Source organism: Diadema setosum, chromosome 18 (genome assembly GCF_964275005.1).
Source record: "Diadema setosum chromosome 18, eeDiaSeto1, whole genome shotgun sequence".
In the NCBI taxonomy this organism is placed as follows: Eukaryota; Metazoa; Echinodermata; class Echinoidea; order Diadematoida; family Diadematidae; genus Diadema; species Diadema setosum.
Genome location: NC_092702.1, coordinates 34517072 through 34537020, shown reverse-complemented (window position 1 = coordinate 34537020; position 19949 = coordinate 34517072). Strand labels below are relative to the sequence as shown.

Here is a 19949-nt window from a genome sequence, read left to right as displayed (position 1 = left end):
GCACTTTCATTGACAAAAGTGTGACCAGGAAATGCTGTAGGAAGTTATCATGCACAAGTAGAGACCGTTGCCAATATGTAGGATGTTGGTAACCACTGAATAGCTTTTTAGGCACTGACTTCAAGTGATCCTATATGTAGAGAATGGCTAGGCAGTTGGTTAACGAACCCTACACTGTGTTATGCCAGTCTGACACTGGGTATAGTCACACTGTGAGCCCAGATCACGATTTCCCACGACCTGACAATGCACACATACACACAAACACACACTCCCCTTACTCCCAAGGGCTACACACACATAGCAGTCTTTGACACAGACATTCCTCTTGATGGAGCGGTGTGTATGTGTGTGTGTATGTGTGTGTGTGTGTGTGCTCTTGTGTGTGTGCTTACATTTATATGACTGCATTCTCTGTTGTGTGGAGCTCAGGGTTCAGTATGGTTTCACAGCCACCCTTCCAAATACCCCCCCCCCCCCCCTTAGTTCTGCTAGCCTGAGCTCCATGTGTGTTGCTTGTTTGCAAGGGTATTGACACAAAACCCCAAAAGTAGTTATGGCCTGTACCAGGCATTTACTGAGTTCTGTGGTATGCATTTGGTCTCTCTCTTTCCTGCCCTGAGTGCATGCAGCTAGCTGTCACAGCAGTACATACATGTACATTCTACAAGTCTAATTATTATCAGCAGTAGCAGCAAAAACAAAAGGAATATGTACCATGTTTAATGCAGGCTTTGCCATCTCTTGGAATCCCCTTTTCAGCAACTACAGTACAATGTGTTGTATTGTGTTGTATAATCTCATGATCAGTAGACTGCTTTGTTTAGTTGGTTTCTAGGGAATTCCCTGTGCACACCCAATCTATATGGCAATGTGTGTACAATGTATGTTCAGGTAGTTTTGAGTAGAGGGAATTCCCTCGAGCAAGTGCACTCCCTACAAGAGAGCCATTTTTATAAAACAGGGAAGCCCAATAAGGAGTTTACTGTATATCATGATTTGCTGTGTGTGCTTATAGAGGAAATGGATTGATTAGACAACAAATAGGCCTAATGTAGTTTGTACATACATTTGTAACAAGATATCATCCTGTGATACTGGTATATGACCCACTAGAAAAATTTGTGATCTTACAAAATTGCGAATGGGGCACATTTGGAAATATGAAATAGACAGAGAAGAAGAAAAGCATTTATTATTGATGCAGCATTCTGAAATTGTAGTACAAGACAGTACAATACATGGACAACATGTATATCAGATGTCATTTCCTTTGTTGCAGAGATCATTACTTTGTAGAGCTGCGTTGAGATTGATTTAGAAATATTTCAAGGAATTGAGATTTGTATTTGAATGAGATTGGGTTTATTCTGATTTCATACACCATTTTAGTGATGTGGATAGCTGAAATGAGATTGTGTGATGATACTATTGATGCGTTGTTACTGGTCTTGGGGCTTATTGTTAATTAATATACTTGAGTAATGTATATTATTAACATAATGAGGATTGTACAATAACACTGTTACTGAGAGGAAATCATCAATATGTGTTGTTGTTTGCTATAGTTATAGGGTACTATTTTGGACCAGTATACAAACTGTAGGCCTAAATATCATACTTGCCCCAGTGTACTTTCTGATGTACAGTGTAAGAGATACAAACTTTACCTACAGTATGGTGTCCACCCACTGGGGGTTCATTATTTGGACAGGCTTTTCAAAATTCCATTCATCATACATTGTCTTTTGACAGCTTGAAATACAAGTACCTACAGTTTTAACACTTTGGGCTGTCATTCTTTTTTCTTTCCTTTTTTATCATCAGGTACCTTGTTGTAGGAAATGCAGGTTATGATGTGATCACAATATCTTGACCAATTGCTTCCCTGGCACAGTTATGACTGCATTCAACAGCCCTAAGTCCTAGCAACATTAATTGATTCTAGAACTAGGATTGCAGTAACTGTAGATAGATCCTATCCCAACATTTTTACTGTTACTTTAATTTGGTATGTGATGTTACTTCTGGCAAGGAGTACATGAAAGGGAGTGCTGCTTGAATTCCTGTCTACCAACAGGGAGGGTAGGAATTTGACCTCCCCCATGTCTGGTCAAGTCAACATAGGTATACATGTACACACCCTGCTGTGTGACCAGGATCTTTGAAACCAAAACTTGGTTCATGCTGGGCTTTTGACCTTGGATGTGTACATCATGGGCCTTGTACAGTTTTGAGGTTCCAAACAGGGAGGTGGGAAGAGACCCACCTCCCTTTTCCAAAACACTTGTTTGTATTAATATACAGATAAAACCGTGCTTAATCAATGGCTAACCATTGTTTTGATTCTGAATCAGATCTTCACTCTGTATAATGGTTATTAAGGACCTTGAATAGCTCTCCCTCTTTCATGGGTAAAAAAAAAAAGAACAAGAAAAGAGAAACTTTTCGCATGCATTGATGGAATGAAATGAAAAACGAATAAGATTTGACCTGCGTGTATTGCGATGCATCAAATAACCAGTTGGTAATAGAAACTGCAATTCAGATTTTATATTAGTATTGATAAATGATAGCTAGTCATAGAGACTGCACCTGCTGTGGTATAAATTACAGATAGTTTGATGTGACTACAGAGTAGGCCTATTCTCTTTTTCTTAGTGACACAGTCTGAAAAGAAAATAGCACCTTGGAGTAACCAAAAGGTGATTCAGGTTTTTACTGGAGCACATCAGGATGTGGTTCATATCATTTATATGTGTATCTAGGTTACATTAAAAAAAAAAAAAAAAAAAAAAAAAAAAAAAAAAAAAAAACTTTTTAAAAACATTTAAGGAGAACGAGGTGGAAAATTTGCTTACTTTATACCATTTCATTTCAATGTACATTGTGCCAACATCCATATTTGTCATGTAAATTTTATAGGCCCTACTTCATGTTTATAGTTACTTGAAAGTTGCCACTCAAAGTCTGTGCTATGTAGTGAGTACATTATAAACATTAAATCCAGAAGTGTACAAAATCCAAAGATTCATATGTTCCCGCAATCAAACTGCAAGACAGGAATGGAGAGTTTTGTGTACAGTGTATTTGCCACAAAATTTCACCACACTGTTATGACAGTCAAAATGTGGCTAATTGCTTACAGTAAGCAGACCCATTGTAATGTAACTGAAATGTATAGTATCAGGTTTTTCCATAATTATGCAGCTTTGCAAAACCATGACATTGCATTTTAATGAAATTGCACCCTTTTTTTTGTGTGTGCAAAATGCTGACACTACACATATCGTATTAATATGCATTCTGGTCACTATGGAAGTGAAGGAGTAACTATTTTGTGTCACTCGGGGCTTCCTGACCAATCCATGGGCACACATTTCTTTTTTTTTTTTTAAATACCTGTAAAGGATAGGATATTGATGCTAATTGCTATTGATCATATTTTGCCAGCCTTTTACCTTAAAGACAGACAGACCTTGTGTGAATTATTTGAGTGCATAGGGACACATGCACTATTTGTTTAATGCACTAATAAGTACAGTTAATTATAATTGTTATTAACAATACTCACATTTTATGTTTAGTGTATACGCCGAATATTTTGCAAATTTCGCGAGTCGGGTGCTATTCACTAAATTAAAGACACACTAAAATATTGACTCTGATCCCGATGTGGATGTGACGTACGCGTGTACATTTCTAGTACAGGACTCCACGGTCGCAAATTTAACCACTCGCGAAATCATCGGGAATTCCCGATTCGAGAAAATTTAGACTCGCGAAATATATGGCGTATATACAGCAGCTTGTCATCATATCTACTCCAACACATTGAATTCAAGGTGTGATAAATTTGGATGCAGCATTGAGAATTTGTATTCCATCAGAACTGGAGGTATTTGTGGGAAATGACAAGAGTATAGTATCTGGGCCATCCATTGCGATAAAAGCATCACAACACATCTGCTTTGATCAGCAGTCGCAGTTATGATGAAGTTGATATCCTTGTACGACAGGTACAGTGTATAGTGTGCATTTTCACTTTACTTTCAAAGTCATTAGCAATAGATCATTCTGAATTTTGAAGTGGGGGTGTGCAGAAAGATCCAGGCACTCGGTAATAAAAATAAACCTCCTTGTGTATTCAAACATTGTGGCCTGATTTCACAGAGGTAGTTTGAATTTAGCCCACGGATTATGCAAATTTTGTCTGTGTATTAAATGTACATGACAAATTGTGTGGCGCTCCGACAAAATGAGTCATAAGTCGCACGGGGAGTTTTCCCGTAATGAGCCGAAAATGAAGGGGAAGCACTGCTCGGGTCGAAATTTTTTTATGACGGATTTTGATTCCTTGAGGTTTTATCTGTTTGTACAGAAAATTTCAGCGTGTAAAAATGAGTAAAAGTGTCCCAAATCACAGTTTTTCTGAGACAATTTGTTTCGGTTACATTTTTTTCGAACGCTCGCCTTTGCGTTGCGTTTCGCACCTATTGTTCTTGCCCGATCTAGACTCCGCCTCCGTTGCCAGGGTGTATGCTAATGAGGCATTGCTCTTGACCCCATTAAAGACAAAACAAAGCATGGTGCGCGCGGCGGCGTCGGCGGCCAAGCGTCGGCTTTAGAATTACGCAATAATAGTGAGCTGACCAAGGCTATCGATTGCATGACCAGCGAGTTTCCTTTGATACATGCACTCTATTTCATGAAGTGGTGATTAATGTGACGCACAAATCGCGCTGAAAACTTAATTTCAACGAACGATCACGCAAAATTCATGATACTTTATCTATGATCTAATACAATTATCACATATCGAACTTGAAACCTCTTTATGCGTGTGTGTACTCTTTCAACGGTTATTAATTGGCCTCATTAATGAATTCATTCAAATAATCATAACTTTCGTTCCCTGGCATGTGACTTGCTGTTTTAAGTTCATCTCTGGAGATATAGTAAGGCCTAAGTTGTCAATTATTCTCGTTTTTATAAAGTCGACAATGCGTGTGATAATTCGCCAAATGTATGTAATGCGTACTATTATTTCCCTGGTTAATAAAACTTATTGCCCTACTTCTTATAATGGTTTGGGCCGTGACGGCATGGAGAGAAATCGGAAGACAAACATTATTAATGCCCAAATAGCTCGTGTTCCCTTTGGAGGATATTCTCACCCTTGTCATCTGTGTATTTATTAGAAGTAGGACCTATTTGAGAAAGGGACAGAAAGCTGTGTCGCTACTCAAAAGTGTGCTTCTTCATTTTGTTTTGTTTTTTTAATCAGAATGTTTGTAATGATAGCTGTTTGTCGTGTATTGCGTGTAGCTGACATGTGAGAGGTCAAGTCTGCAAAGAATTTGGCTAACAGCTTTGCGAAGTAGCAGCGCTAATTGCCCATTGAATTTCGTTTTCTGAGGAATTTCGAATGAAAGAACTCGGATGACACTGTTCACGCTTTGTATCCGAGTAAACCCCGCATCAACGAAGCCTTAAACAATGAAAGGTAAACTTCCTGCTATCAAGGCGTGGATAATCACGCAACCAGTATTCTTTCTTCGCCATTGATAGCAGAATCAGAGACGGAATGGAGCAACAGTGTTGGAGGATCGGCATTATGTCTGCTAATTTGTAAAAGAATTTTTTAGTCCCCTTTTGTGTTCAGAACCACAGTCAGGGACGCTAACTTCCCTATCTCCTACAAGCTATCGTTACTATCTTAAAACGTGAATTTTATGAAAGGTTAAAAGTGATCACGGAATCAGTTCTTCTGCGTGACACATGCAGGCTTTTATAGATACCAAGCTTACCTGTATAGAAAGGGCGGGGATACACACTTATCGCAATCATCCGGATTTGAGAGTGATACACTCTATATACTACTTTTCTTCATCTTTCCCCCGACAAAGACCATGGTAGTTCAAAACAAACAAACAAACAAACAAGCAGTTGCATTATATCAGAACGTACAGAATTTTTGTTTCATGTACAAATGTATGTATAGGCCATCTCTTGATGTATAGTAGGCAATTGTCGTTTTTACAGCGTTTCCTAATAAATGCCTATAGCGAAAACCCAACACAACTTTTATCAAGGAGGGAAGGGAACTTAAATTTAAATATAACATAGTTTACAGAAATCAGACATGTAAATAAGGCAATCATATACATCCGCACAGCCGAGTGTAATCTCTTACTTTGATTATCAAACATGATCGCTTGCATTTACGTGCTTTTTTCTAATTTCTTGAACTTTGCCTCATAAACATTTAAAAATCGTAACAGAGTCTGCTGTCCCACAAAATAACATTCTATTATTTGGATTTGCCACTTATTGTTGGTCGGGTGACGCCAAATGGTGGAATCTCGAGCGATGATACACGGCATTTTGTTTGTTGGTTTTCGTCTCATCGCTCAAAAGAATTTTGACTACGATTACAGAAGTATCATCTACAAGACATAACTGATGGTTTACAGAAGAGATCATCAATTCAGTAAAAATTAGTCAAGTCATGAATTTACTTTACCCATCATGTCTAATCGACCTACGACATTGTTTGGGTAACCGCGCCTTTTTATTCTCATAGTTCAAACTAATTCTTGACATAATCAAAATAAATAATTCTTTATAAGATTTCTCAAAATACTCAAAAGATGGCCTACTAAGTCAAAACTTTCTACAAAGATTGCATACGGCAATCTTTACTAGCCTAAACAAGTTTTCTAGAGCTATCAGTTCCCCCTATGACGATGACTTCGATTGCGTTCTGAACTTGTATCGAACTACTTTCAAAACAGCTGTTACCTTTATAGTTCGATTAATAAACCAGTCTTTTGAATTCATAACCAACATTCGTAATCGTAACCATACAGTAACATAATACTGCATGTCAATAAAAGTTGAAAATGTAAATGCTATAATAGTAGCGCAAAATAAATGAGTAACGATTATCTTCATACATTCTAATTCCTAAGTGATGTTGCTACGAAAATGACACATGGTTTGACGACTGCTTCAAGCAAATTTAAAAAAAGGGAATGGGATATACTTCTAAATTTCTAATGATAGTACCACGCCGTACAATGCATTTCACTGTATTTGGTAATGTTTGGTTACGTTTCTGTGCGCTTTACGTACGGAAAATAAAAGGCAGATTGATGCTACAATGTATTAACATGCTAACACACAACGCATTCAAAATGTTTTTTTGAAATACACCGTGTACTAATGTTTTAGTATACGGTTTGAAACTTTTAATTTGCGAGTCCTTTATAAAGTTGTAGCAGGGTTATTATCAAGCAAAAATTAAAGTATTTAGGGATTCGGATTAGCGCAGAAGACTAACAGTGCTATATATGGCGATCGTTCGCAACAGAGACAATCCTCTTCAATAGATATACAATGTAATTCTGTGTTCATGAATTGAAAGAGAAACGAAAAGAAGTCAACTTTTTAACTTCATTTAGCTTTCTCACCAATTGAACTTGATTTGATCTGCCACGCAGGATCACTGTGTGTTCCATTAATTCTATTAAAATATTATTTAATCGGCGTGCTTGTTTTTTATGCAGAATGTCACAGGTAAGTTTAATTCATTGAAGTTCATAATGTTTGTACATATGGCGTATTCGTTGTTTTGTATTTTTATTTTTATAATATATCATGTGTCCATTATCTGATTCTGACCACGAAAATATGGCGACTGTTTAAATGCGGAGCATGTACTGGAAAACTGTAATGTCTCCTGCCAGTATAGACAAACTAATTTCTAGTCTATCCCCGCTTGAAATGGAAATGAAATAAAAAAAAAAAAACGAAGTTCGACTTTCAGTAGATTTCAACCGTTTTGTATAGTGCCTGATTCATGTAATGAACACAATTCTTTAGCACATAAGCAATCACACAACTTTCGGGAATAGATGAGTGTCTTAATGATTGTATCTCATGGAAGAAAACTCGTCATCTTGCCTGACTTTTAGCTTTTTCCTGTTCAAGCTTGCGTGAAAGAAATAGTTGAACATCAATCGCAACCATTGAGAGAGGCACACCCTTAAAAGTAAGCACAGGAGTACTGAGACACACTACGAAATAAAAACGGGCCTTTTATCACTATTGACAACGCATGACATTGAACTGTTTGTTTTTTTTTCCCTTGGGGAGGGGGGTGGGGTAATACAATTGATTATTCTGAAGGTTCGTTAATCACACAATGAAATATGTTTCACTATTAGCTTAGGTTCGTTAAAAAGAAAATTAAATGCGGTTCCTTTCCGGTCATTGCCGGTGGTGCCTTTACCCGAAGTAATCAAGCAATAATTTTTTCTAATAAGGTTTGTGAATACAAAACGAAATGAAGAAGGCCTAAGTATTAATTCCGAATATTTGTCAGTATTATTATCTATACTCCACTTCTCAAATGCAGAAAGATTGTAACTGCAAATGTGATGTTAAAAAAAAAAACAACATTCAGCTTAAGCTACAAGTTAATGGTTTTTTATATGCTATGGTATTACAAAAGTGACCGAGAATAAGAAGTATATTTATGATACAATCATTGTAAACCCAGCGTGAAGCTGTCAAGCCTACATCAACCTTTGCTTCTGATACGTATAATATGTGCAGCATTGGCAAGCGTGATAAGCGACAATTACTGTGCACGCAACGCCTATAAAGGAAATGTGCCTAATATGGCGGGAATTCAAAATGTTACGGCTGTATACAGCTGCGGCAGAACAGACGCGAAAGCAGTCTTTGATGCTCTGCAACATTACGACCATGTGCGTAATTTGAGGGTTTTTAGTACACGCAAAGAACACTATATCAAAAGACGACTATCGTTAATTAACTTCATTGACTTTTTCTACCGATGCTGTCTTTTGAACCCCCGCCTACAATAGGTTTTCAGGTTCTATTTAGGTATTGGTACTTGCATACTAAACACATCCTCTTTAGTTTCCATTGACAACAACATCGGAGGAGAATGGAAGCGATGAACGCCCTCGCTACAAGACGCTCTCGTAAGACGCATTGCGTGCCCGCCTACAATAGGTTCTCAGGTTTAGGTATTGGTACTTGCTAAACGCATCCTCTTTAGTTTCCATTGACAACAACATGGGAGGAGAATGGAAGCGATCAACGCCCTCGCTAAAAGACGCTTCTCGTAAGACGCATTGCGTGCCTTTTTTCTTTTTACTGTTTCCTATTGTTTGTGAGTTAAAAACTTGCGGCAAACCACAACGCAGCCGACACACAACGTGTACCGACTCATTCATGCGGCGGCAGCGGCACGGACACAAACGCGCCGAAGTTTACATTCAGGCTGCCGTATTGGTCAGAATCGTTATTGACAGACCTGTCCTGCGATTGGTTAATTATCTTACATACCCAAGCTATCGCCTTATACGGTGGTGCGTGCGATGGAGCGTAAACGCCGTCGCTAAGCAGGACTGCTGTATTGTTTCGTCCCGTGAAAGAAACGGGTTGTGAGCTTGAACGTAGCCTGAACTTTGAGAGCGATTTTCTCCGTTATTTAGAAAATGGACTGGCATCATAAACGTAGTTTATATTCGTTTTTATGATCTATAGGGATATCGAAATGAGTTGTATTACATATCAGTGTAAAGCTTAGAGTCTGTAGAATTCACATATAGGCATAACTACGATTTCATTTTTTTCGACTTTTGACTCATTCCGACGGAGCGCAACACAATTGTGCATGGTAACAGGCGTCCAATAATGAATGTGAGCTGATATGCACATGTGAAAAGTACTTAATAGTGCTCGTTTTTGGTTCTTGAATTAAATTAAAACCATGGATTTGATTTAAACCACCTTTGTGAATTTGGGCCTATGATTCTACTAAGCATATACACAGACACATACAAGGTACAGTTGTACATACCAACTCAAATAGTGACATTGATAGACTACACACAGATGTTCATACATTATATGTGTGAGACTGCTTCAGTAAACCATTAGTTATTCTTTTTGCGTGTATTTTTTCTTTGATAAGGATGTATCTATAGAAGGTGACATTTTTAACTGTGTATTCTTCATGATACTACTGCTCAAATAGTGAGATCTCTGCCAGTTGTCAATAAGAAGCACTTAACTGTACAGTTCATCTCCTTTTTTTTACTACTTTCATATCTTCTTTGCAGGATTAATATTTTGTCGGAAGTCTCTTTTCAGAAATAAAAATGTTGTTTGCCAGAATTGAGCCACCATCCCTCCGTGCTAAATCGATAGGGTTGTTTGCGGATGACAGCCGCTAATTGCCCTTGCCTGGTGACCCCGCCGTCTTTCCATTCACCAGCTCGCGCAGACTGCAACAATAAACCCTGCTCCACTGCGAGGGCCGTGTGGTAACTTTCCTTTTTGGTAACACCAAGAAACGTGAAGTCTTGAAATCGCCGTTTTGCCCGCTGACAGCTAATTCTTGCTGACTGTTTTTCCAGTTACGTGATGTCCTCAGTGGTATGGCAAAAGGACGAGTTTGGACACAAAGACTACATTGCATGAAGACATGGCGAGGTGCAGACAAAGTGAAACTATGGGAGAGTGTATCCATTTCCTCTGCAGATTCAATCACTTTTGTTTCTCACATCTCCCACACCATATTGTAAATGCATGCTCATGTTCGAGACTTCAAAATATTTTCCTTGGATGATGGGCAATTTAGCAGTCTGACCATCCGCGCAAAAAAAGTACAATATTTCCGGCCGAAGAGGCTCCCATTAAAGATGGAAGTCTGCATTATTTAAAGAGTCCATAGTTATGCAATGCTGTTTATATTGCTTTGACAATGACTCTTTCTTGATTTGATCTCAATTATGTCAGCCTCTTTGAGAAAAAAATATTTGTCGGTTCACCCCTGACTTCAAGGCCTCTGTCTCAAGGTGATTCCTGTTATTGGGGGACCCCAGTTAGTAAAGGGAAAGTCCACTTGATGTTCAAGGTGACATTGGTAAAGCATGTAAAATCAGCAAAACAAAAACAAAACAAAACAAAACCAAGCCAAAGCAGTAAAGAGTTCAGCAAATCTGCATGAAATAAGACAAGTTTTAAAATTTTGACAATTTTTACATCTTTACAGAAAAAGCAATTTGTCATAAGCACGAGGTATTAAAAAAAAAATCATGATTGCATAATATATTTTTACTTTTTACTTCAGCCGGTTCGATTTTTTTTTGGAGGATGATAGAGAAGCTTATGGATATTTGCTGAGGCACAGCTGTTTTTTTTTTTTTTTAAACAGTTGCTAACAAATAGTGTTTTCCAGGTTTTTGTTGTTAGAAAAGGAAAATTGTACATATCTTTGTGAAGACTCTGAGGTTCAGTGACTCCTAATTACTTGAACATACTGTATACTCCCTATATTTTGCAAGTCTCTCTCTTTTTTGTTTTGTTTTTTTGTTTTTTGCAAATTGGGGCTTCACAACAATTCTGCAAGTAGTTAATTTTGTGATCGTGGAGTACACTGCTGAATGGAGAAATATATAAATTATGTAGGCACGTCCATCCTTGTCTGAATGAAAGTTGATATTTTTCGTGTGTTTCTAAATTCATGAATAACACCCAACTCGCAAGTAAAATATGTTGCGAAACTAAAAGCCTTGCTAAATATTTGGCGTAGTCACTACTCTTAGGTTACACAGAATTTCTTGCAGTTTTCCACACATCTCAACAAATCTTTCTGCCAGTAAAGTCATCAGCGTGCAATATACGTTGTATGTACTGTGCTATATTACTGTAGTCCGTATTGATTTTCAAACGGTATATATAGGCCTATGCCTCTGTAGTGAATGTGGAAAGCTGGCATTGATCTTTGCCCTGGTTATTGTACATGTAGTTGTGAGTTCAGACTGTAAAATGAATTGTACAATTTGCAGCCTTGTGGCAAACCAAATTACAGTTATATCAGAACTGCAGGTATGCATTATCCAAGAAAACTGCTTGAAAGTCAAGGTTACAACTGCCAGCAGCTGCCTCATACATCTTTAAGAATTTGTTTCTAGAGAGAGAAAAAAAGCTTTCCTTTTTTGTTTGTCCCTCACACTCTACAGTATTGAAATACTCTAGGCCTATCTACTTGCTTATCAGTGATTAAAGAATATAGTAAATTTTGTGTCCGTTTGCAATTTGGAATTCTAGGAATATGGATCATGAGCCATTCAGAATAAATTTGACATTGTGTTTCAAATAATTTATTACTGAAACTTGACTTGTTTTTCTTCTCTTAAAGTGTATAACATATATGCTTCATTGCAATATTCACCCAAGTTGGCTGTGGAAAATTAAATACACATAGATGAAATTAGAAGGTTTTTTTTTTCTGTTTTATGAATGAGTATTTGTGATAATCAGTAGTATTTGTTGCTGTTTGTTATGAAATCTAGAGATTAATCATCGGTCATGATTTAAAAATATTTGGAGATTATAAATGAAAGAAAAAAAAAAATAATTTGGCATTTTTTCTCAGCCACTAACTTTCCCAGTGGTACATGATGTACATGCCCCATGTATTCTAATGTGAGTGTGATCACAACTCACACATTCATGTGTTACACTTGTATAAGTCCCACTTGTTTGTGTGTTTGTGCCTGAAGGACGGTGGTATACTCTCAGTTTGGTTTTTTTTTTTTCATTCACTTTACTTTGTGATTCACAAAATGTGGCTAATTATATCCGTGCCAAATGATTAGCGTATTTGACTGTGACATTTTCAGTGCGTGGGGAGAAAGATCCAGTGTGAGGGAAAGAGATCCAGTGTGAATGAGGATAGACGATTGAACGCAGCCATAATGATATGAATAACACAGAGTAAAGGCAGGCGGCTGGCAGGGGTGGTCTTTGTGGAAATGTCACAGGGGCCTTGTTGCAGCAAGCCCCAGCTCTCTCCGACACCCTTCCATTTCTGGTGGTGAGGACGGTAAATGCCATGGATCTACGTGTTCTGCTTTACCCTTTTACACTATGGCAGTGACTCTTCATCAATTATTACAAAGCTCTACCATACACACACTTATTTCATCTTTCTTTCTTTTTTTCAAGTGGAGAATTAGCTTCTGTTTGTGCATTCTCCCTGGTTGTTTTAGGCTATTGCATATCTTTCCTTGAATGATCGACAGAGTTGAAATTGAATTTTGAGACAGGCTTTGCACTCTTATGGCATATCCATGGCCTGTGATACTGTTTAATAATCATGATGACTAGTCATAGCATTTATTTGTGATAATTGAATATAAATTGCTGAGGTGTGGTTGTGGAAAGAAGGATATTTTTAGATTGTTTGTATACATTTGTTCCCACGTAATTGCTCAAGGACCTTGGGTTATATCATAGAAACACACACACGTACTCACTCTGTCTCTACTGTATCTCCCTATATCTCTCACACACTCTCCGCGGGAATAAGATTGAAATGTTTCTTACATGATAAAGAAAGTATTATATAAGCTACATGTGTAGCATACCACTAGCTAGGGTTTACTCAATGACTGTGTTTAACCCGTTGAGGATGGACTGATTTTGCTTTATCACTCATTTCCCATAGACACATGCCCGAGTATACCGAGGACTAGTCTTCAATGGATTAATAGCTAAGACAGGCATTATGCATTAAAGATTACTTAAAAAACTCTTCTGAATACCAGCTAAAAGAAATGTTATGGTGTTATTTTAGGGGATGGGAATTTGTGGCCAGATAGATTTATACAAGTAGGCCCCATTTCCCCAAAGACAGACTTGTACTGATTACTTAAATTACAAATGGAACAGCAGAAACCAATCACTTTAAAAGTGGATATTTTCGCGCGACTAATTTTTTGCGCTTGGCCGTGTAAGAAGACTTTCGCTTGTTTTTAATTCTGTGGAATCAAAACATCAAGTACTTGAACGTATGGCACACAAAAATATTCACATGCTTTTATTTTTCGTGCTAGCTTCTGGTTGCGCAAAATGCGCTGAAATTTTAACACCGCTAAAATTTCCACTTTAAAAGTAGTTGGTACTGTGGTGATTGCCACTTTTTGCAAATTCCTGTAATGGGGATTGGGGGGGGGGGGGGTGGTGTTGGTGCTTGTTCCAAAAGAAGGACATGTGTGGAAAAATTATATATTTAGTTATATAATTTTTGGAATTCTGGAAGTAAATGTTCCAGATATCGTGTAGAATACATATATGTAAGTCCTCATTAAGAGATATATATAAACTCTGAATTTGACTGTTTTGCACAACAAAACACAAACAAAACAGAATTCTTGTAGTATGATAGAGATTAACACTAGGTCAGCGTTCCAGTAATCATGCAATATTTTGTTGTTATTTTTTTTTTCAAATTTGTCTATTTCATAGATGAGTGTCATGTGAATAGTTTTCTTTTTAATATATGAAATGATACGCAGAAATTGCATCCTCTGCAAATCATACACACCTGAAGTTCTCTGAAATGGACCCAGTAGAATTTTCTTAAAGTATGAACAGGACCATTTCAAGACAATGAAGGATGACTAAGTTAATTTTTAAAAGACATTTTTAGTGCTCTTTGAACAGAAATGTCACCCAACATGACAGTATCATTTTCCCAAGCACATGCATTATGTAATCAATCTTTATATGATACATGCTTCATGTTCACAATTTTATATATATTTTACAATACAAGTGCCTTTAATTACCTTTTCTAAATATAACACACTGGTATGCCTGGTGAATTATTGATAATGATTCTTCATGTATTGACATTGAGATCTGATTCATACCTTTAAAATTGTCACCTCCAGACAATTTCCTGTTTGGCAAGCACATATTCTTTTTTCTCTCTCTCTTTTGGTGAGATGAGGATGAATCAACATTGTGCCAAAGTGTTGAACTTTTTTCCCCCTCTTCTTGACCCCCCCCCCCCCCAATTTTTTCTTTTCTTTTCTTTTCTTTTTGTATGAGTGGGAGGGAGGTGACAGAGAATCAGGATATTTTGGTTCTGAAAGGCATGTCTATGTTTTTTTCCCCCTTGTTGAATAAGACTCTCAGCAGAATATGTCTTTGATGCAAACATGTATTAGTTGTGAAGAAAGTCATTAGTGGGCACGGAAGTCAGAGAATACGAGGGGGTAGTACATGATTATGAGTGACAGCCTTTCAAAAATGCTCCTCTGTCTTGCCTCACCATGTTTGCCGTGTGCAGTGTTCACTCATGCAAAATAATGCATATATGCTTTGCTTTTCACACCCAGATGGCATGTCAAATGTGTTTTAAACTCATATTCTTTGATAACAGTTGTTTCAAGTTCAAATATTTGATATTTTGTTTATGATTATTGCACTGTCAGTTTGTGGCAGTGCATATACACACACATATATATATATAGAATACAACAAAAATACAAAATCACCAGAAGACTGGTGAGTGAAATCAGTCCAATGGTTTAGATGAAAAGGTTTCATGGATATTAAAGGAACGATGCAGCAATATATTTCAATGTCTCGTGCCTCATATTGTACATTCCTTCTATGATTAATATGGTAGTAAAACATTTGAATTAGAATATTGTGCATTTCATTCATTTCTTTCTTTTTTGGGGGGGGGGGGTATGTGGGAGATGGGAATGGAAAGTGGATTTGTCCATTCTTGTTTTGTTTTGAAGGGAAACATGAGGCTGGTGATTGTTTGAACAGTTAAAATAACATATAAACATGATAAGAATATCTTTATATTAATTGCTGGTTAAGGATTAGTCTTCTATTCCCACCTTTTATTCAAAATTTCATTTAAGAGTGAACGAGTAACATAATTTTATTATTATTTTAATATTATTATTTCTTTTTGCTCTGTAGTTAATTTGTGCAAATTCCATTTCATTTCCATTTGTGCAGCCATTGAGCCAGATGCCACGCAGCCACAACCCCTACCTAGACCGAGACCACTGCGTGCTGTGTCACCAGGAGCGCCCTGACCTGCCCGGCAACCGCATCCCTCCAGGGTCTGGTGACGAGAAGGAGAACAACAGGCAGCCACACTCCACACATGTAAGCACTGTCTCTGTAGCTGTAGTTATTAACAAAGGATCAGCAGATGGTGTGATGCAGTGTAGTGATAATGACGCATAGTGTAAGTTAATCCTCTATTATAAAAGGAATTGAGAGGTTCATTCATTCCATTGAGTGGTAAAAGGAAAGGGGAAAACAGTGGGGATGTGCGAAATAGACGGAATCCATAACAGGACAGTCACTGCAAGAGTAATATTTTAGATATGGAACCTCACATTGACTTATGTAAAATTGTCATTCACCCATGGAGAAGTTGGCAATCGGCATAACAAATGATGAAGGCAGTGGCCAGTATGTACTGCGAGGGTGAGGGTGTTCACTGTAAACCAGTATGTGCATGCATGAAATTGAGTAATTTAGTCCCATTATCTTCTACATGGACTACACTCTGTTCAAGAGCAGATCATGTAGAAAAGTAGAATTACACTGTACTTGTTTCATTCAGCTCGATTCATACAAATGAATCCACGAATTGCGATCCAGTCATGAAGGGGTGCTTTTAAAATATGTTGTTGTCTGTACATACCAGGTATTATGATAATGACACAGCCAACTACTATTTCGTACTTCTCGTACAGATTAGCATGACAGCTAACATATACATTATGTATCTTGATACAAATAGTAGCTGACCACAGGTGCTCACTATCAGCAACTGAGGCATATGTTGTAACATCTTTTTATCATTACAAACTAATGAAAACCTTTTTCAACAAATCTGGATGGGGCTGACTAATAGGAAGTGAATATCCAGTGCATTGCAGTGCTTTAATGTGTATGTAGTCTGATATGGAATGGCTGCAGGTCTCTAATAGTGAACAAGAAAAGATATTCAAAGATTTTATTAATTACAAACACTAATTAGATGTCTGTTAAGGATGATATGATGTCGGATAAAAGAGAAAAGAATCGCAGAGGCAAAGCATTAATCACAGAAGTGACCTACTGGCACTTTGCAAGACTGGAGTCTGAAGTTGAAGACTAGCTATGAGGGTTTTGACAGTCGTGAGAGCAAGCCATGCAGGAAGCTGCAGCTTGTTTGGCCAGAGAGTAACAGGAAAATTGGGGGATCATTTGAAAACGTGCCCTTTTTGTTGCCTGTGAAGCCCTTCCCCCCTCCCACATCCAGATTGGACGCAGATGTTTGAAGATCATGCATCACCTCTAATCAGTGCTATAATGTGTTCGGGTAGTGTTCCGCCATCATCCATATTGATGACTTGCTCTTGATTAGCATTTCTGAAAACACACAAAGTCAGAAGAATCAAGAAGCCCTTGCACAAGTCACCGTATGTGCTTAAAAATTCTGAGCTAAGAATAGCAGCTACTTGCATCTAATGCTCAGAAACATGCATCTTATACATACACTGTACAATGTAGTACACTAGACAATGTTGACATGATGCATTTTGCAGATGAGTTAAAGTGACCCGCAGTGTAATGCTGGTTGCCAGGCCAGGCATTGTTTCTAGGGACTGCATAAAATGAATGATCTTAACAGTAAGCGAACGAGGGTTGTAACTTGGTATACCTCAAGAAAGAAAACTTTCTCACATGGTAGACTTTAGTATAAGTTTTCATGGTAAGCATGACAATTTCACATGATGCCAAATTAAAATCAATTCTGAATGAAATTGGCCCATTAGGGCATTTTAGAAATCACGGATAAAAGTATTGCTAATAACTTTAGATACCATGGCATCAGCAAGACATTGTACCTTTGATGTCACAGTATTAACTTGGTTGTGTAATAAATTTACATTGTATAGACAGTCCATAAAAATGGAGAATTAATCATTGAGTGAGAAACTTTTAAAAATCAGTTTCACAAGACTCATCATTTTAAACACTATATGTGTATTCAGAGTAAATATTTCAGTGCAGTCATTCATTATTGATTTGAAGTGAAAACTAAATATGAAATAAGACTGATGTTTCTCATTTCACAGATGCCGTTGTGGTTGTGTCCAAGCTGTCAGAGGACTGTACAACAGGGTGAAGCTGGTACTAAGAGCTTTGATCCTTCAACCTTAGGGGTGAGAACTTGATCCTCACTTCTGTATTTCTTATCCCATAAAGCCAGCCCCTCAAATCACGTTTGAATGAATTATTGCTTCCTCTTCTTATTCTGTTTCTTTTTGTCGAGCCCACCGGAGATGCGGGGAGACTAAAGGGATCGCCTGCGGTGTCCGTCCGTCCGTCTTTCATCCGTCCGTAACACTGCAAAAACTTAAATAACTCTCTGCTGAGGACTTTAATTTCAATCAAACTTGGAGGGAAGAGTGGTTATACAAAGTTACACATTTTACAAAACACATAGGTCACCCCAAGGTCATAGGTCACAGGCAGGGGTCAATGAACTTTAGGGCCCAATGTTAAGTTTTTACCGTGCATTTCGATTATGGCTCATAACTTTTGATGTATATGTCCGTTTGTTACCAAACTTGGATGGTAGATGTCCCTTGGGGAGTTGAAGGTCACCACAAGGTCAAAGGTCACAGACGGGTCAACGGACTTTCATGGCCCAATGTTAAGTTTTTAGGGTGCGTTTTGATTATGGCTCTTAACTTTTGATGTATATGTCTGTTTGTTACCAAACTTGGATTGTAGATGTCCCATGGGAAGTTGAAGGTCACTACAAGGTCAAAGGTCACAGACAGTGGTCAACAAACTTTAAGGGCCCAATGTTATGTTGTTAGGGCACGTATCAATTATGGCTCATAACTTTTGATCCATATATCCGTTTGTGACCAAACTTGTCTGGTTAAAGTCCCTTGGGGAGTTGAAGGTCACCACAAGGTCAAAGGTCATAGGCGGGGGTCAATGAACTTCCGGGATTTAGAAAGACATTAATTTTTTCTGCGCGAATGGGCAAGACACATTTTGGCACTTGCCTTGTTTTTTCAATTATTCATGTAGTGTTTCAGAAAGTAAAGTGACAAAATTATCTTTAGTATGAGCCCTGTGTTGTGCATATTGATTGTTACAGTTGCAGGATTTTAACCCTAACTAGGCCGGGCTATTTAGGAAGATCATAGAGCCGGGGGGGGGGGGGCCTCCCAGGCCCCCCCCCTCCAGATCTCGGCCATCGACCGCGCGATCGCAACGAAAATTGGCACACACATTGCCTATGATGCAATCTAAAGTACCATGAAGTTAAATTTAGAAAAAAATTATCATTTATGCTAAATTATGCTAATTTATGCATGATGATGCATGAAATCAGACAATTTGGTATAAATCACTAAATAAAGCTCAAAATGGGCACATTTTTTGTGTAAATACTCTTTTTAGTGTCCTGAGCAAATATAAGACAAAAAAATTGTGCCATCAGAAAAAATTTCTTAAGTATTTTATTGTTTTTTGAATTTCTTATGTATTTCTTTGTTTTTTCGACTTTATGTTTTTCATTGTTTTTTCGATGAAACTTGTTTGCGACATTGTTCAGAACAAGAAAATATATTAATAATTGATTTTAATCAATAAAACCCCCAAATAATCATGCTTTTGTGAAATTTGCCTGTAAGCACAGTTTGCATTGAAATTGTACACAAATTCAAGTTTTTGAGCAATTTTTGGTCTGACATGCACATACATATTTATGCGCAACTTCGAAACCGCGCGCCCGGGCATCGCAAATTTGGTGTCAAAAGATGCGGGAGACTTGAAAGAAAAAAGTCATGAAACGTCGCGGCGATAGCTTTTCGCGTTAGCGATACATCGCGCGGAACGTCGAGGGGGGGCCTCGGAGGCCCCCCCCCCCGGCCTAGTTAGGGTTAAAAGAGTCTAATGTTTTCTAAATGTAAACTGGCTTTTCAGTGGCATTATTAAGAAGATTCCAAGTTCTTATTTCCCTCTCTAATTAGCAAAATTGTGTAAATTTCTGTCTGAATTTGTGC

The 19949-nt window shown here is 37.8% G+C and overlaps 1 protein-coding gene across 1 annotated transcript in view; it reads left to right on the top strand.

Annotated features, from left to right (window-relative positions):
• Positions 1-19949, top strand: part of LOC140242095 (uncharacterized) — a 55890-nt gene that overhangs the window by 12495 nt on the left and 23446 nt on the right. Inside the window, exons 3-4 of the mRNA XM_072321855.1 lie at positions 15877-16029; positions 18000-18086. Of these exons, the coding sequence (XP_072177956.1) occupies positions 15877-16029; positions 18000-18086 (240 nt within the window). The remainder of the gene's footprint in view (positions 1-15876; positions 16030-17999; positions 18087-19949) is intronic.